The sequence below is a fragment of the Elephas maximus genome, chromosome 2 (assembly GCF_024166365.1).
Source record: "Elephas maximus indicus isolate mEleMax1 chromosome 2, mEleMax1 primary haplotype, whole genome shotgun sequence".
Taxonomy (NCBI): Eukaryota; Metazoa; Chordata; class Mammalia; order Proboscidea; family Elephantidae; genus Elephas; species Elephas maximus.
This window is the reverse complement of record NC_064820.1, coordinates 48159595-48178233: the sequence shown is the minus strand read 5'-3', so window position 1 is coordinate 48178233 and position 18639 is coordinate 48159595. Positions and strand designations below refer to the sequence as shown.

Genomic DNA, 18639 nt, shown 5'->3' with positions numbered 1-18639 from the left:
CTAAACAATCAGAGACAGCCAGTATATCCAACAAGTGGCAGGTACTAAAGGGGCACAGCTGGTATCCCTCAAGGGAGAGGAGTCTGATACCAGAGAGATACAGTTAACATCTCCAATATTTGGAGGGAAGGTGACCATAACCAGTACTACAAGAGACAGAGTTCACTGCTGTAACAACTAGGCCAGCACATCCACTTAGGGAAACAGGAGGTGAAACAGTGACAGAAGCGCTCAGAGGGAAACTGATAACAATAAATAACTGCATTAAAAAAAGAGCTTCCAGTTAAGGTGGCAGCTTAGACAGACACACCATAACGTCCCCGTACAACGATGACTCAAGAAACTAACACAGACACGAAGAACAACCTCAGATTCCAGAATATCAAACAGAAGGCTGAAGAAATAGACTGAGCACTGGTGGGAAGGAGACATAGAACTAGACCAGCGGGAACGCTGAGATTTGAGGATTGTTTGCACCCTGCCTGCTGATCTGGGACAGCATGGACATTTTGGGGCAACAGAAAGCAGCATCCTCAGTTGCGGAGTCCACAAAGGCAACTTCACAGAAAACAGAGACAGAGATACTATGTAAACAAACCTGGAAAGAAACAACAAGGTGAGCAGGACACATGACAGGACTGGGTACTTCCAAGAGGGTGACAAACAAGCTAAAGATCTGTAGCTTTGAACCTAGGAAACCACAGGGAAATGTTACTGGAACAAAGTGAGGTTGACTGAATCGTTGGAGCCTCAGGACAAGGGACAGAAAAGACAGAGTGCACATTCAAGGAGGGGCAAATGGAAATTACAGGAGAATGGGCATGAGCTCCAGAGTCCTTGTGAGTGTAGAGAAGGAAGGGAACTAGGAATTGGTACCCGGACTGGTTGTCAGAGGTGCCTGTCCATTTGAACAGGAACTCTCATTGAATAGTCAATCTGCAAAGTAATAGTCAGGATACCCTCCCCCAAGAACCCACCCTGTGCTACCCCCACCTCCCATATGCACACGCACAGGCCCAGGGCCACCCCCCACCCATTTGCACATGCAGTCCATATCCATGTGCAGGCCCGGGTTCCCCCAACATCCGTGGGTGCCTGGAAGAGCAGAGGCCCTGCTCCACCCCACCCCCTTCCTGGCTGCAGGCCATGTGCACATGTACGCAGGTCTCATGACAACCCTCTCTCATCCTACCCGTTCATGCCCACACAGGTACCAGATGCTGGTCCATGCCTGCTTGGAGAACCTGCCTCACCTACTTGGGAAGTGCTGCTTCCCTGTGACTTGGCAGATGACCCATCCCTCTCTCCAGGGGCCACACTACCTGTTCATGCCAACGTGGAGGGATTGCAATGCTCCTTAAGTACTGCAAAGGGATGCTGACCACCCAACACCTTGCACCTCATGACGCGGGAAGGGCCCTGCTCTCTCATGTCCATGTAATCCTCCATGCCTAATTGCACAGGACCCCATGTGTGACCCACCATACCCAACAATGGGAGGAAACCTCACACAGCCAACTGCAGCACCAAAGCTATACATAGTCCAGTAACACAAAACAACAATAACTAAAATAATACATAGAAAGGAAAGTAATCTAAAGAGAAAGGTAAGAAGCTAAACTCCCAAAATATTAAAACAAATGAAAAAATGCAATAAAAAAACATATAAATAAAACCTTAATGTCTTGAAGACAGCAATAAATTACAAATCATATGAAGAGACAGAAAAAGATGGCTCAATGAACATCTTATGTAAACAACCAAGAACAGACACAATTAGAGACCTCAGCCTTCTGATCATCAAATAAAGGGTTGAAGAAACAGACTAAACACTAACTAGAAAGAGAGACAGAGCAAGGACAGCAGGAAAGCAGAGATTTGCAGACTGTCCATACCCTAGCTGCTGGCTCCATGCAACACAGCCATTTGGGGGCAGCTACAAACAACACCTGAGTGAGGAGCCTAGGAAAAGATCATCATGGAAAACAGAGCCTGAGACAGAGATACTGTGTACACAGCCCCAATGAGGCAAGCAAGTGACACACCAGGTCTGGGCATGCCTGACAGCGAAACATGGATGCAACATAGCTTTGAAATCAGTGAACCACAGGGAAGTGCTGGTGGAACAGAGTTATGTGGGCTAGATTGTAAGAACCTCGGTACAAGACACAGACGAAACACGGAGTGCACATTTGTGCAGGGGCAAAGGAAATAACAGGAGGGTGGATATGATCTCCAGCGTCCCTGGTGAGTACAGAGAAGGGAGGGAGCTAGGCTGCTTACACGAATTCACGCAGAGGGCTCCCTCCACCAATGAGACCGGGCTGTTAGCATATGTGTACTATTGTTTTGTGTTAATAATTCATACAAAGGAAGGGAAGGAACCTGAAGAAAAAAAGAAGCTAAGCTCCTGACATAGCAAAATAAACAAAAAAACCTTAATGTCTCAAAGACAGCAGACAATTACAAAGCATATGGAGAGACAGAACAATATGGTTCAAAGGTCTCAGAGGAAAGACAGATAATGGAACTATCCAATAAAGGCTTCAAAAAACTATTATTAAGTCTCCTCAAAGAGATTAAGAAAAACATGGAAAAAAATCTACAAGAATTCAGGAAACAATACAAAAACAAAATGAGACATTCCACTGAGAATTGTTTAAAAAAAAAAACCTAGAAAATTCCAAAGCTTAATAATAAAGCAGCAGAAATAAACAATTCCATAGACAGAGAAGTAGAACTGAAACAATGGAAAAAAGAATCAGTGAAATAGACAAATCCTTGGAGATTACTCAGTTTGAGGAACAAAGAAAAGAGAATGAAGAAAAACACATCAGCAAGTGGAAATGATATAATGGAAATTCCAGAAGGAGAAAAAAAAAAAAAAAAAGAGTTCAGAAAGAATCTTTGTAGAAATAATGGTAGAAAACTTCCCAAACATCATGAAAGAGGTGAAGATTTTCACCCAAGAATCTCAATGAACTCCATATAGGACAGATCCCAAGAGAAACACACTATGACATATCATAATCAAACTTTCCAGAAGCAAAATCAAAGAAAAAGAATTTTGAGAGAAGCACGAGAAAAGCAAAATATCACCTACGAAGTGGCCTCAATAAGAATTTACACTGATCCCTCATCAGAAACTATGCCCGCAAGAAGGCAATGGGATGATATATACAAAGTCCTGAAAGAAAAGAACTGTCAACCAAGAATAATACAGGCATGCATCACTTAACATCCACGATACATTCTGATTTGGACAATATGTGAACACCATATTACATATAGGAGTCCCAAGGTTACAAGCACCCACCCCCACCTGCTGTTCTGCCCACCTAAAGAGCAGGAGCAGTCTGAGCCCCATGGACCCCCTACTGCCACCTGCCCACCGGACGAAGTCCCAGAGCTGTATCCACCAGATACAGGCGGCCAGGCTTGCTGGGTGTGCAGGCTGGGCAGGGGCTACACCAGCAGCCACAACAGGACATTGAGCACATCCAGGCACACAGCAGAGAGTGCACCAGGGGCACAGAGAGGTATCCGTGCGGACTGGGCAGCGAGCAGGTGTATGGGTACAAGGAACATGGCTGGCAGTACATGTAATGTCCAAATCACCACTCTGTGGGTATGACTGCTTCCTGATCATGTACAGCTGACACTACGACCAGAAGCTAGGAGCCTGCAAGTCCCCAAGCCCTGATGGTGCCTTTGCCAGTGCTCATGGCAGGAGCAAAGAAGCCGCAGCAGGCACTGCCGTGTGCCTGGAGTGAATGGGTGCATGGCTGCTGGCCGGGTGAATGAAGCCAGGAGGAGGGAAAGGAAGAGAAGGAGGTGCTGCAGGGACTGGGATGCACCCTGAAGCCACACTGCTTTCACTCTAGAGAAGTGGGGTCTCTGGAGTTAAAACAAAACAAAACCTATTGTTGTTAAGTCAGACTCCAACTTACAGTGACCCTGTATTGGACAAAGTACAACTGCCCCCAGGTGGTTTCCAAGGCTGTAGTATTTACAGAAGTAGACTGCCACATCTTTCTCCCGTGGAGTGGCTGATGGGTTCAAACCACCAACCTTTCGATTAGCAGCTGAGTGCTTAGCCACTGTGCCACAAAACACTTTTGTGACCCATGGAACACATGGTATACCAACCACTTTTCATGCCTCTGGAGTTCTTTAGGAAGGAGGCAGTCCAATTTTAATGCATTTACCTCAAGGTAAAATGTGTGAAACTCAAGAATCCTGAGTTGGAGCCTCATTTTTTTAATAAATTGAGCATTATATTAGGTGATGTCTCCTAGATGTGTGAGATTTTCTAAACTTTTGACAGATTTGCCTTTACTTCTATGAGATAAGCCTCCTCACTGTGTTTCCCAGTTATATTGTTCTCCTCAGAATATACTTATCATAAGAATAAGCTATCCTTAGCCTTCATTCAGTCATAGTGAACATTTTCTCCCTGACACCATTCATTGTTTCCAGGTGTTACTGGCTCCCTGTTCTGCTTTGAGTCTTTGTTTTACATTCTTTCAGGATGGCTTTTCTAGCTTCTGCATTCTATCTTAGGACTCAATCACTGCATCCATGTATAGCAGTTGGAATGCACAGCTGTGCACAGTCCTGCAATATTCCAGGGCAGCTGTTTCTGCTTCTTAGCTGTTAGTACTGTTTTTGTTATAAAGAAGAATACACAGTAGTGGTAATTTTCCTGACATTCAAATTTTTTAGTTTTATTTATTTGGTGTGTTAAGTATGGCTTTTGCAGTAAGGAAGAATGCGTTGTACCATGTTTTAAAAAGTTACATGAAAAATAATAAAAAGGCTAAGAAGGAGGGGACTGAAATAAAATACATGTGCAATCATTGCCAAGTGCCTTCATGTTTTACCTAATGTTTTGCAAATTATCAGGAAATAAAATAAAACAGAACAATTTTAATAGCGCCATTATTTACTACCTCCAGAGTCTACTGGGGCAGCTGCGTTCCCACATAATGGGTATCAAAATCCGTAACAAAAATCCTGAATTGGTCCTTTAATTAGCATTCCTTCCATTAGTAAAAACACACAGTATCAACAAAAAATTTTAAATGAGAAAATAATAGGGTCTTGAAACCATTAGGGGAAAATAATAAGCAAAAGGAGAGCTGCGTTTCCTTAAAAAAATTTAAAAAACTTTATGGGATTACAGGCATATGTGCAATCAGATGTTGCCCAAAAGGATGCTATGTGGTGAAAAAGAAAAAAAAAAATTTTTTTTTGACTATATATCCAAAAAACTGTCATTCAAAAATGAGGGCAAAATTAGGATATTCCCAGATCAACAGAAATTTAAGGGAATCCTTAACTACCAGACAAGCCCTACAAGAAATGTTAAAGGGAGTCCTATAGAATGAAAAGCCACCACACCAGACAACAACTTGGAGTAATACATACAGCAAGGGACAGCTGGTAAATACAACAAGCAAGTCCTTCACTCTCTATAATGACAAACTTATAGGGAGATGATTAAAAAAAGCAAGAGAGAATAACTACTATTTACGTATAACAATAAAACAAATTTAAACTAGGAATACAGGGATGCCACAATACAAAGAAACAATTGATGGTAACATCCAAATAAAACAATGAGGGCCTGGGGTAGACAGAGACTTTTATATGTATTAAAACACCCACTGCCACTGAGTCAATTCCAACTCATAACGACCCTACAGGACAGAACAGAACTGCCCTATAGGGTGTCCAAGGAGCACCTGGTGGATTCTAACTTCCAAGCTTTTTGTTAGCAGCTGAACTCTTAACCACTATGCCACCAGGGTTTCCATTATATATATTAGAGAAGTCAAATTGTGGCTTTAATTGTAAGATATTAAACATAATCCTCATGGTAACCTCAGAGAAAAGTAAATAACAAAATTATACACCAAAATAAAGAAAAACAAAATAGTTCAACACCTACTAAAAAAAAGAATAACAAAAGGGAGACAAAAGCTATAGATAAAAAGGACTCCGTGTTGGAAGAAAAGAGAAAAAAACTCATAAAATAATGTACAATAAAATGGCAAAAATAAATCCTCCCCTATCAATATTTACCCTGAACGTCAGTGGATTAAGTGCTCCCATCAAAAGGCAGGAAGCCCTGGTGGCGTAGCGGTTAAGAGCTACGTCTGCTAACCAAAAGGTTGCCAGTTCAAATTCACCAGGCACTCCTTGGAAACTCTATAGGGCAGTTCCACTCCATCCTACACGGTCGCTATGAGTTGGAATTGACTCGATGGCAATGGGTTTTTTTAATCAAAAGGCAGAGTGTGGCAGATTAGATAAGAAAACATGATTCATCTATACACTGTCTACAAGATATACATCTTAGATCCAAAGACACAAACAGATTAAAGTGAGGGGATGGAAAAGCGTGTCCCTTGCAAATACAGATATGCGTTCCTTAATGTTCTGTGAAATACAATGTGTGATTTGGATGTTGTGTGAACCAGGGCTTTGAACCAATTTGGAATAGTTCATTACATGCCAATGTAAATGAAGGGAGTATACCTGTTGCACAGCAACCAAATCTTTTGCCCACTGGATTTTGACCTGAGTAGGAAAAAAAACAGCAGTGTCCTGCTCAAAAATGGCGGCAAAGAGCACCACTTTTGATGTGTGTTATTTTCCACAGTCCTGCCAATAATCTAGTCTCCTGCATGGATCCTGAAAGTTTCGGGAGCCTGATGTGTGAGACTGGATTATTGGCAGGACTGTGGAGAGCCACACACATTTAAAGCAGCACTGTCAGCCACCATCTCTGAGCAGGGCACCACTGTTTGTTTCCTACTCAGGTCAAAATCCGATGGGCAATTTGGTTTGCTATTCAGTGTGTACACTGCCCTCATTTACATCTGCAATTATTGAACCATCAGGAACAGATTTGAAGCCCTGGTGCAAAACACCAAATTATATACAGGAGAGAAATGTGCAGGATGGTCACCAGTCGAGCCTGGGACCTGCACCACCACCACTTGACCAAGGGACTACGAAAAATCTTTGGCTCCACTGCGGGCTCCCTTCCCTTTCTTTCTCCCTGCCTTCCTTCACCCAGTCCCCTAACGGGCTTTAAACTCTTCTAGCCTTGTTCTCCCCTCCTCTGCCTCCACCTCCTCTCCAGGACATCTTTCCCGCTCCTCCTCCCACCACTGCCACAGCCTGGGCTGCTCAGTGGCCACCACCAAGGGAGAAACCACAATCTTGGGTCCAGGAATGATGCACAGAGTGCCCTGGCCAAGTGAGGTGGTGGCTTTGAGGGGCATCGCCCTCGGTGGCTCCGGTGGCATCTGTGTGGTCCCTGCCTGAGGTGAGTGTGGTGGAACAGGTAGCCAAGGATAGGCACAATGACACCCTTCACCTGCTATCCCAGGGCTGGGGCTGACAAGGGACCCTGAGTGCTAGTGAGAGACAGACAGGATCTGTAGTACTTAGCAAAGTACATCTGCTATGTCCCATTTTCCAATTGGGATTTCTGAACTTTATTATAATGTCATGAAATCACGGATGTATAAGCAGTTGGATGTTGCCCAAACAGATATTATGCGATGTATACCTGCAGTAATCAAAGAAGAGCAGAGGTGGCCATTTTGATATCAGAAAGATGAAGATGAGTTGTTTGGACATACTGAATTTAATATTACTATGTGATGTCTATCTATGTACCTATGTAAACACACTTAATAAAACCCATTGCTGTCGAGTCAATTCTGACTCATAGCAACCCTATAGGACAGAGTAGAGCTGCTCCACAAGGTTTCCAAGGAGCAGTTGGTAGATCTGAACTGCTGACCTTTTGGTTAACAGCCAAACTCCTAACCACTGTGCCACCAGAGCTCCAAACATCACTTAACAGGCAGTTAGAAATAAAGTGAACAGCTCAGGGGAGAAGCTGGAAGTCAAGCTAGTTTGGGAGTCAGTAGAGTCCCTGGGTGGTGCAAATGGATAAGTGCTCAACTAACTAAAAGACTTGTGGTCCAAACCTACCCAGAGGCACCTAAGAAGAAGGGCTTGGTGATCTGCTGCCAAAAGGTCCCAAACTCGAAACCCTTGCAGCACAAATCTACTCTGTAATACCTGGAGTCACCATGAGTCAGAAGCAAATGGACAACTAATTACTGGTTTGGGGAGTCAGCCTAATATCATAAGTGGTAGATAAAGCTTTATCTATGAATGACATTGCCTAAGAAAGGTATTTGGAGTAAGTAAAAAGAAAAGGTACAAAGGAAGGGACAAGGGAAGTGAAGGAAAGGAAGAAAAAAGGTAGACCTCTAAAGGAGATCAGTAACTAAACGGTAGGCCCATAAAGATCAGTAACTTAAGGGTAAACCAAAAACTAAAAAAACCAATCTCAGTGCCATCGAGTCGATTACGACTCACAGGTAGCCCCAAGGAAATGAGAGAGATGGCAGACATGAAATCTGCTGCACAGGTGGGGATTAGCCCTCAATAGGAAGCAGGCTACTTCTTTTTCTCTACAAATAGGAAAAATGAGTAGGGTAAAACTGGTAAAGAGAAGCTGACCACCTCACACTCTCAATTTTCTCTATAATAGAAGGGCCATGAGCTGGAGGAGGAGACAGAGAGGGCCTGAGAAAATTGATGAGGTTTGGATTAGCCATAGTGGGAAAAAGGAACAAGGCCACACTAGTAATAAACAAAAGGTTTACACTGAGGGTTATTCTAAAGCTGGAGGCAAGACACTTGTAGTGATTCTACTCTGAAGGGCTGCATGAACTTCAACTGAAACTCAGCATTCCAGAAAAGGTGGTTGGTTGGATTATTTCAATGTTGAGAGCTGCAGAATTACTAGGCTGAAGGACATAGGTAAGACAGATTTAAGAGAACTGGGAAGTGAGTGGTTCACAAGGTGTCCCATAGGGCTGAAGCTGGACAGGGAAGAAAAAAAATCAGAAAGGGGCTGATTGTTTAGGAGAAAAAAGATGCAGTCAAGAAAAGGAGGCTGTAAATACCTAAAAAAAAAAACCTAAAGAGATGGTAAAATAGAAATAAGAAAAGAAAAAAAATCAACAAAAATAAGGGACTGGAAAAGCTAGAAAGATGAGAACTGCCATCAGTTAATGAGGACTGAAATTTCAGATTTCAAAAAGAAAAACCTGATTAGCATTCAAGGTGTGGCCATGGGAGTAAGCTGCTGGAATGTGATAAAGTTAGCGGTGAATAAATCAAGAAACTCCACACCAAGAGTATGAAATAGACAGAAAGACTGTGAGGAAGATACCAAGTTAGGTTCTCTGGCCTTTACTACTCACACCTACTGTTAGAGGCAAAAAAAATATTAAAATTTCAGTACAGTATGATCAGGTGTCCCCTAAGGGCATATAAGCTAATAATGGTGGACTATTTTTTTTTTAATATAACTTGGTTTTTAATCTCCATTAATCACCTCATAAACCATGCATTTTCTTTTAAACAAAATAGGAAAATCATTTTAAAATTTTTATAAAATGTCTACTACAGTAAAAATTTTAATTGCCATTAGTAATTCATGGTAAAATAATTAAACACAATGATTCCTTTCAGGAGTCTTTCATTATTTACCATATTTTGAATGTGGAATCTGCATATTAATCATTTTTCATTTTGCCTATTCTTATATCCATAGTACGTATTCAAAGAAACAGGGTAACTTGATTTTAATCTTAACAAACTTCAATACAGGGAGATTAAAAAATAACCTAAAGTAATAGAAAAATAATCTTTGGAAAACTAAATGGGGTTCCTCCTTAGTATTAGTTACAGGATATCCGTAGTTCAGGCTGAGTTAGAATAACACATGTGTTGTTTTAGAAATTAAGGAATCATTCGATCATAGGATTAAGAACATAAAATGAAGATAGTGCTGGCTTTTACGAGAGGGTAACTATGCTGTATTTTTTATGTAGTGTAACATTCTCAAACTCAGTGTCAACATGTCTTCTTTTCTAGAACTTTTCCATTTCATGGATCTTGTCTTTTTTTTGGGGGGGGGGTCTGTTTGAAAAGGAACAGATGAACTTACTACTTATGACAATGCTGAAAGAAATTTAAAATTTGTTTTGCATTTGTTGTATTCCATTCTTGTTCTCTCAGGGGTCCTTCACACACAGATACATACTTTTTCAAAATTTTTTCCCCTACTTCTCGGAAGTCCAAGGGTTCTTTGTGTGAAGTACAGCTTGCTCCAGCAGCATCAGAATCCACGTCATGACTTCCTGACTGTCGACTGGCACAATGCTTCAATCCCCAGTAACACATTTCTCCACTGTACATCATAGCCAGCAGATGAATGTCACTAAAAATTCCTGGGAAAGTCATTTAGGTTGAAAGATTAGAATTAAAAAAAAAAAAAAAACTACTTATTAAAACTCTAATATGTTTCTTTTATGTCACTAACCATTTTACCTTCTCATATAACAGTAACATCTAGAAAAGCCAAATATTCCTAGTATAATCCTCATCTAATTGGCACTTTTATCTCTATTTTATCTATAAAAGGAAAAGGCTCATCACAAAAAAAATACCATCAGATAGTTTTTTTTTTTTTTTAAAGAACCATCTAGGCCAGTAATTTCCTAACTTTTCTGGGGTCCTCTGTTGAGAATCTAATCTATGGCATTTCTTTCAGAACATAAACCCCAAATTCTAGGCACAATTTCATAGTACTCACAAACTCCAGGTACCCCATCCATCAACAGAACTTTGATTTGGGGTACATGCTGGGGTCAATGATAAAGATACAGTGAAGTGTCCTACTCTCCTATAGTTCCACAAGTCTACAGAAACTAAGGTGCATCATAATGACCCTGAGAAGCCACGTGTAAGTTACTAGCTGTGTAACTTTGGGCAAATCACCAAAACTCTGTGAGCCTTGGTATACAAATCTAAAAAATGAGAATTCCACATACCCTACATAGTTCTTAGAGTTTTCTTAAAGAAAACATGAAATAAAATCGTATAAGACATCACAGAAGAAACTATAAAGTGCTGTTAAAACATATGACCATTTAACTTCTTAAAACAATCAAAATACAAATATATTATTTATTCCAATGTATAGGTACTGTGTGATTAGAAAAGGTTACCTCACTGAGGGCTGTGGGGACCATAGTCTTGGGGAATATCTAGCTCAACTGGCATAACATAGTTTATAAAGAAAATGTTCTACATTCTACTTTGGTGAGTAACATCTGGGATCTTAAAAGCTTGGGAGCGGCCATCTAAGATACTCTACTGGTCACACCCCGTCAGGACCAAGGGAGAATGAAGAAAGTCAAAGACACAAGATAAAGATCAGTCTAAAGGACTAATGGACCGCAACGACCACAGCCTCCACCAGACTGAGTCCAGCACAACTAGATGGTGTCTGGCTACCACAGACTGCTCCGGCAGGGATCACAATAGAGAGTCCCAGACAGAGCTGGAGAAATATGTAGAAAAAAATTTTAACTCACAAAAAAAGACCAGACTTACTGGTCTGACAGAGACTGGAGAAACCCCAAGAGTATGGCCCCAGACACCCTTTTAGCTCAGTAATGAAGTCACTCCTGAGGTTCATCCTTCAGCCAAAGATTAGACAGGCCCATAAAACAAAACGAGACTAAAGGGGCACACCAGCACAGGGGTAATGACTAGAAGGTAGGAGGGGACGGGAAAGCTGGTGATTGGGAACCCAAGGTTGAGCAAGAAGGGAGAGTCTTGCCATGTCATGTGATTGGTAACCAATGTCACAATATGTGTACTAATTGTTTAATGAGAAACTTATTTGTTTTGTAAAACTTCATCTAAAGTACAATAATAGAAGAAAAGGTTACTCCAAATGAATATCTTAATCTCAACTTGTCATGGGAAATGGCTACAATGGTACTACCCGTTGCTGTCGAGTCAATTCTGACTCCTAGCAACCCTGCAGGACAGAGTAGAACTGCTCCATAAGGTTTCCAAGGAGTGACTGATGGATTCGAACTGCCAACCTTTTGGTTTGCAGCTGAGCTCTTAGCCACTGCACCATCAGGGTTCCCTGATGGTACTAAAAAAAAAAAAAAAAAAACTAGAGATGTAAAAAAAATATTTTACTAAAAAAAAAAAAAAAAACTAGAGATGTAAAAAAAATATTTTCAAAACTGTTGCAGTTCTTTAACATAGTTTATCAAGAAAATGTTCTACGTTCTGCTTTGGGGAGTAAAGTCTGAGGTCTTAAAAGCCTGTGAGCAGTCATCTAAGATACTCTACTGGTCTCTCACCTTTGGGACCAAGGGAGAATGAAGAAAATCAAAGACATGAGGGAAAGATTAGTCTAAAGGACTAATGGGCCACAACTACCACAGCCTCCACCAGAATGAGTCCAGTACAACTAGATGGGCTGCTCTGACAGGGATCACCATAGACGGTCCTGCACAGAACTGGAGAAAAATGTAGAAAAAAATTCTAACTCACAAAAAAAGACCAGAGTTACTGGCCTGACAGACACTGGAGAAACCCTGAGAGTACGGTCCCCAGACACCCTTTTAGCTCAGTAATGCCAAAGATTAGACAGGCCCATAAAACAAAACGAGACTAAAGGGGCATACCAGCCCAGGGGCAAGGACTAGAAGGCAGGACGGCATGGGAAAGCTGGTGATTGGGAACCCATGGTCGAGAACGGAGAGTGTTGACATGTCGTGTGATTGGAACCAATGTCACAAAATAACAAGTGTACTGTTTAATGAGAAACTAGTTTGTTCTGTAAACCTTCATCTAAAGTACAAAAAAAAAAAAAACCTGTTGCAGTTCCTAATATCTTATACTTATTGAAACTTTTTATAGTCTCAGAATTTGTACCTACAGCTATCATCTTCATTTCACCTCAAATTCAGATTATAAATAGTAGCAAGAGAAGGAAAAAATTCAACAGACCAGCTGACTCATTAAAGGGTTATATCAGTAAAAGAAGTAACCCTTTAACAGCAGAATCTGAGGCCTGCATTCATGAAAATGAGAGGCTACTATATATTAATTCTGCAACACTCTCATATACTAATTATGCTTTGTATATACAAAGCAACTTCCATTTAATAATACAATGCATCTTAATAATTCTTTCTTTTTACTTTGTTTTATTCCTTCATAGTTAAAAGATCATAAACCTCAGAGAAAAAAAAGTTTATTAACCATTTTTAGTGTTTCTAAATTTTTTTTTCCCTACCCGTCCTGACCTAAGGGATAGTGATTCCACGTGGAGCAAAGGGGTTATTAAAGTTTGAGAAAAGGCCATTTGGAAATTCTAATACACTCCAAACACTTTCATGGATTAATGATTTAGAGCACTCAAGGATGCTGAAGAAATTATTAAAACAGCCCTTCAGCTAGAGCCAAAGAATATGTAGATTCACCTAGCTACAACAACTCTAAAGGTTTATATAGTTTGACAGCTTTGACTACCCCAATACTATGAATGCCACCTTATTACCAACGTTTTACTCTCAATGTTAGCCATTTGCTAAGTTTTGATCTTGAAGGTCTGCTTTTTAATACTATTAGCCTGAGATTATTTCCTTACGTTCTCACAGTTCACATGAATTGCCACAAAGTGGCACCCTATTTCAATATTTCAAAAGAAAAAAAAAGCTCTATGAAAGACAGCTAAAGATTACTACAGAATGATATTGTAATTCTACCCAATATTATGTACATACGCTCACACAGTGATGGGGTACAATTAAGAAAGAGTATTAAAGCTGATGTGAGGATCCCCCAAGAATGAAACTGAGCTGTGACTCAGAAGCCACATAAACTGTATCAACAACTTCTAAATTTTGGGAAAAGAAAACTTCCTTTAGCCTTAAGTGCTCATTTGACCTTAAGTTAGGTAGCACACAAATTAACAAGAAAGGTACCATACGTTAGCAGTCATATATATGGTGCAGACGCTATGCTTACTAAGCCTTATAGGGGAGACTACGCAGGTGCTACTAAGACAAGGAAACTCCTATGTCAATTTCCTGACTCTCCTCCATCAGTATCTCATTATGTATAGAAAAGATGATAGATCTGCGATCGTAGTATCATTCATAGTAAAAACATCATAATAGCTATGACCTTCCCCCATGCATCTGTCAGTTTGTCACACTGTAGGGAGTTGTGTGTTGCTGTAATGCTAGTAGCTAAGCCACTGGTTTTCAAATACCAGCAGGGTAACCCATGGTGGATGGGTTTCAGCTAAGTTTCCAGACTAAGACAGGCTAGAAGGAAGGACCTGGTGGTCTATTTCTGAAAAAAATTAGCCAGTGAAAACCTTTTCAATAGCAGCAAAACACTGTATACTATAGTGCCGCATGATGATCCCTCAGGTTGAAAGGCACTGAAGAGACAACTGGAGATGAGCTGCCTCCTCAAAGTAGAGTCGACCTTAACAATGTAGATGGAGTCAAGCTTTTGGGACCTTCATTTGCTGAGGCGGCACGACTCAAAGTGAGAAAAAACAGTTGCAAACATCCATTAATAGTCAGACTGTGGAATATAACAGGTATGAACCTAGGAAAACTGGAAATGGTCAAAAATGAAATGGAATCCATAAACATTGATATCATAGGCATTACTGAACTGAAATGGACTGGAACTGGCCATTTTGAATCAGACAATTATATGGTCAACTATGCCAGCAATGACAAATTGAGGAGGAATGGCAACGCATTCATCGTCAGAAAGAACATTTCAAGATCTATCCTGAAGTATAAAGCTGTCAGTGATAGAATAACATCCATACGCCTACAAGGAAAACCAGTTAATACAACTACTACTCAAATTTACCCACCAACCATTGAGGCCAAAGATGAAGAAACTGAAGTTTTTTTACCAACTTCTGCAACCTGAAATTGATCAAATACACAATCAGGATGCATTAATAATTACTGATAACTTGAATGTGAAGGGTGAAAACAAAGACAGGTCAATAGTTGGAAAATACGGACTTGGTGATAGAAACAATGCCAGAAATCACATGATAGAATTTTGCAAGACCGACGACTTCTTCATTGCAAATACCTTTCTTCAACAACATAAATGGCAACTATACACATGGACCTTGCTAGACAGAATACACAGGAATCAAATCGACTATATCTGTGGGAACAGACAATGGAAAAACTCAGCATCATCAGTAGGAACAAGGCCAGGGGACAACTGCAGGACAGACCTTCAACTGCTCATATGCAAGTTGAAGGTCAAGCTGAATAAAATCAAAACAAGTCCACAAGAGCCAGAGTACGACTCTGAATATATGCCAACTGAACTTAGGCACCTTTTCAAGAACAAACTTGACTCACTGAACATTAATGATGAAGACCAAAAGACCAAAAGAGTCATGCATCAAAGACAATATATGTGAAGAAAGCAAGAGGTCGTTAAAAAGACAGGAAAGAAAGAAAAGACCAAAATGGACGTCAGAAGAGACTCTGAAACTTGCCCTTGAACACAGAGTAGCTAAAGCAAATGAAAGAAAAGATGAAGTAAAAGTGCTGAACAGAAGATTTCGAAGGGTGGCTCAAGAAGACAAAGTATTAATAATGCATGTGCAAAGACCTAGGATTTAGAAAACCAAAAGGGAAGAACACACTCATTATTTCTTAAGCTAAAAACTGAAGAAAAACTTCAAGTCTTGAGTTACAATACTGAAGGATTCAATGAGCAAAATACTGAACTACACAGGAAGCATCAAAAGAAGATGGAAGGAATACACAGAGTCACTAAACCAAAAAGAATTGCTCGACATTCAATCATTTCAGGAGGTAGCATATGATGGAGAACCAATGGTACTGAAGGAAGAAGTTCAAGCTGCACTGAATGCACTGGCAAAAAAAAAAAAAAAGCTCCAGGAATTGACGGAATATCAACTGAGATGTTTCAACAAGCAGATGCAGCACTGGAAATGTCCACTCACCTATGCCAAGAAATTTCGAAGACTGCTACCTGGCCATCCAACTGGAACAGATGCATATTTATGCCTACTCCAAAGAAAGGTGATCCAACAGAACACGGAAATTATCAAACGATATCATTAATATCATATGCAAGTAAAATTTTGCTGAAGATCACTCAAAATCAGTTGCAACAGTATATTGACAGGGAACTGCCAGAGATTCAAGTCGGATTCAGAAGAGGATGTGGAACCAGGAATATCACTGCTAATGTCATATGGATCCTGGCTGAAAGGAGAGAATACCAGAAAGATGTTTGCCTGTATTTTATTGACTATGTGAAGGCAATCAACTGTGTGAATCATAACAAAATATGAATAACATTGCAAAGAATGGGGATTCCAGAACATTTAATTATGCTCATAAGAAACCTGTACATAGATCAAGAAGCAGTCGTTCAAACAGAACAAGGGGATACTACATGGTTTAAAGTCAGAAACGTGTGCATCAGGGTAGTATCCTTTCACCATACTTATTCAATCTGTACGCTGAGAAAATAATCTGAGAAGCTGGACTATATGAAAAAGAATACAGCATCAGGATTGGAGGAAGACTCATTAACAACATGTGATATGCAGATGACACAACCTTATTTGCTGAAAGTGAAGAGGACGCAAAACACTTATTGATGAAAAACAAAGACTACAGCCTTCAGTATGGATTACACCTCAACATAAAGAAAACAAAAATCTTCACGACTGGACCAATTAGCAACATCACAATAAACAGAGAAAATACTGAATTTGTCAAGGATTTCATTTTACTTGGCTCCACAATCAACACCCATAGAAGCATCAGTCAAGAAATCAAAAAACGCATTGCACTGGGCAAATCGGCTGCAAAAGACCTCTTTAAAGTGTTAAAAAGCGAAGACATCACTTTAAGGACTAAGGTGCACCTGACCCAAGCCATGGTGTTTTCAATCGCCTCATATGCTTGTGAAAGCCGGGGAATGAATAAGGAAGCCCGAGGAATTCACCCCTTCGAATTATGGTGTTGGCTAAGAATATTGAATATACCACGAACTGCCAAAAGGATGAAGGAATCTGTCTTGGAAGAAATACAGCCAAAATGCTCTTTAGAAGCAAGAGTGGTGAGACTTCGTCTCACACACTTTGGACATGTTATGAGGAGGGACCAGTCCCTGGAGAAGGACATCATGTTTGGTAAAGTAGAGGGTCAGTGAAAAAAAGGGAAGATCCTCAACGAGATGGATTTACATACTGGCTGCAACAATGGGCTCAAATATGTGGTACAGGACTGGGCTGTTTTGTTCTTTAGTCAGTCCATAGGGTCGCTACGAGTCCAAACAGACTCAATGGCACCTAACAACAACAAACTATGACTCTTGGTGCTTCTTTATTCAGTACCGGGCAGTAATACTAATATATTATCTTATTTGATCCTCATAACAGTCTTGTCTGGTAGATTTTATTCTCATATTATACATGACGAAATGAAGGCTCAGTGAGGTTAAACAACCTGGCCAAAATTAAACACAAACAAAAGGGACTATCTCTAGGACTTTGAGGCCTATATTCTTAATGAGTATTAAACTACTTCAAGTTAATCCTATGCAGAAAATTCCATAGGGAGCCTGAAAGAATTTAAAATTCAGAGTGTTCGGTGTGTACTTACAAAATATTTTATCATCACTGAATCTGACTTCATTTTATTATTTAATAAATGTTCATTTATAACTAACAAGTATTAGGAGAATTTATTGACACTCTCAGTAAGGTATACAAAGCCTGCTACAAATAGTCTAGCTAGTAAAATATCATAATGTACTGGAGAAGAAAAAAATGAATACAGCACTAGATATACTCGGAAAGGTATTTTATTAAGTGTGGCATTTCACTGAGTGAACATCTTTTATGTGTGTGGTCCTACACCTTGTCTAGTTATTCCTAAAAATGGCACGTGGAGGGAAGTAAGGATAGAGACTCAAAAAAAAATGGAGGGAGAGCTGAATTTTTAAGCAGACTGAAGCTTTGGTAGGAGGAACTATAGTGTGTCCCATAAAGCAAAGCCACTTGTAAAGGGTGAGAAGTGTTTGCCTAAGGGAGATCTGGGATCCAATTTATGCCCTGCTCTTTAGATTAGACCCTGTGGGGCAGTTCTACTTTGTGAGTCTCTATGAGTTGGAATCAACAGCAACGGGTTTGGTGGGGTTTTTTTTTGTTTGTTTGTTTCTTTCATTTAGCCACATTCTTTATATCAACAAGAGGGAGTGGCATACACAGATGTCCTATGGGAAGGGGTTAATAGAGAATAAATAGCTATATGCTAACTTTAGCCTACATTAGAATCACTTGGAGGGCTTGCTACACTGTTAGTTGCTAAGCCTTCAACTCCAGAATTTCTGATCCAGGTATGGGGTGGAGCCTATGAAAATGCATTTTTAACAAATGCCTCGGACCCTGGTGATGCTGATGATGCTAGTTCAGGGACTACACTTTCAAAAGTACTGCTTTAAAGTATCAAAGGAAGAAATGAACAATGTACAAATTAGGCATGCTTTCTCTCTACTCCTCCAAGGCACTACTCTATAGCTATAATCTCTGCTGCTCTGAAGTTTCCTCAATTTTTTTTTATTCTGTTAATGCTCAGCACAGTTTTTCAATAAAATACTTCATTTTGCACTGTGTATGTG

General features: G+C 40.3%; 1 protein-coding gene across 3 annotated transcripts in view; it reads right to left on the bottom strand.

Annotated features, from left to right (window-relative positions):
- Window positions 1-1023: 1023 nt before the first annotated feature.
- The window catches only part of RIMOC1 (RAB7A interacting MON1-CCZ1 complex subunit 1), a 34625-nt gene continuing 17009 nt past the window's right edge, over window positions 1024-18639 (bottom strand). For all 3 annotated transcript variants that reach the window (XM_049863024.1, XM_049863032.1, XM_049863042.1), the window contains one exon: window positions 1024-10334. In XM_049863024.1, coding sequence (XP_049718981.1) covers window positions 10051-10334 — 284 coding nt within the window. In that variant the 3' untranslated portion in view covers window positions 1024-10050. The remainder of the gene's footprint in view (window positions 10335-18639) is intronic.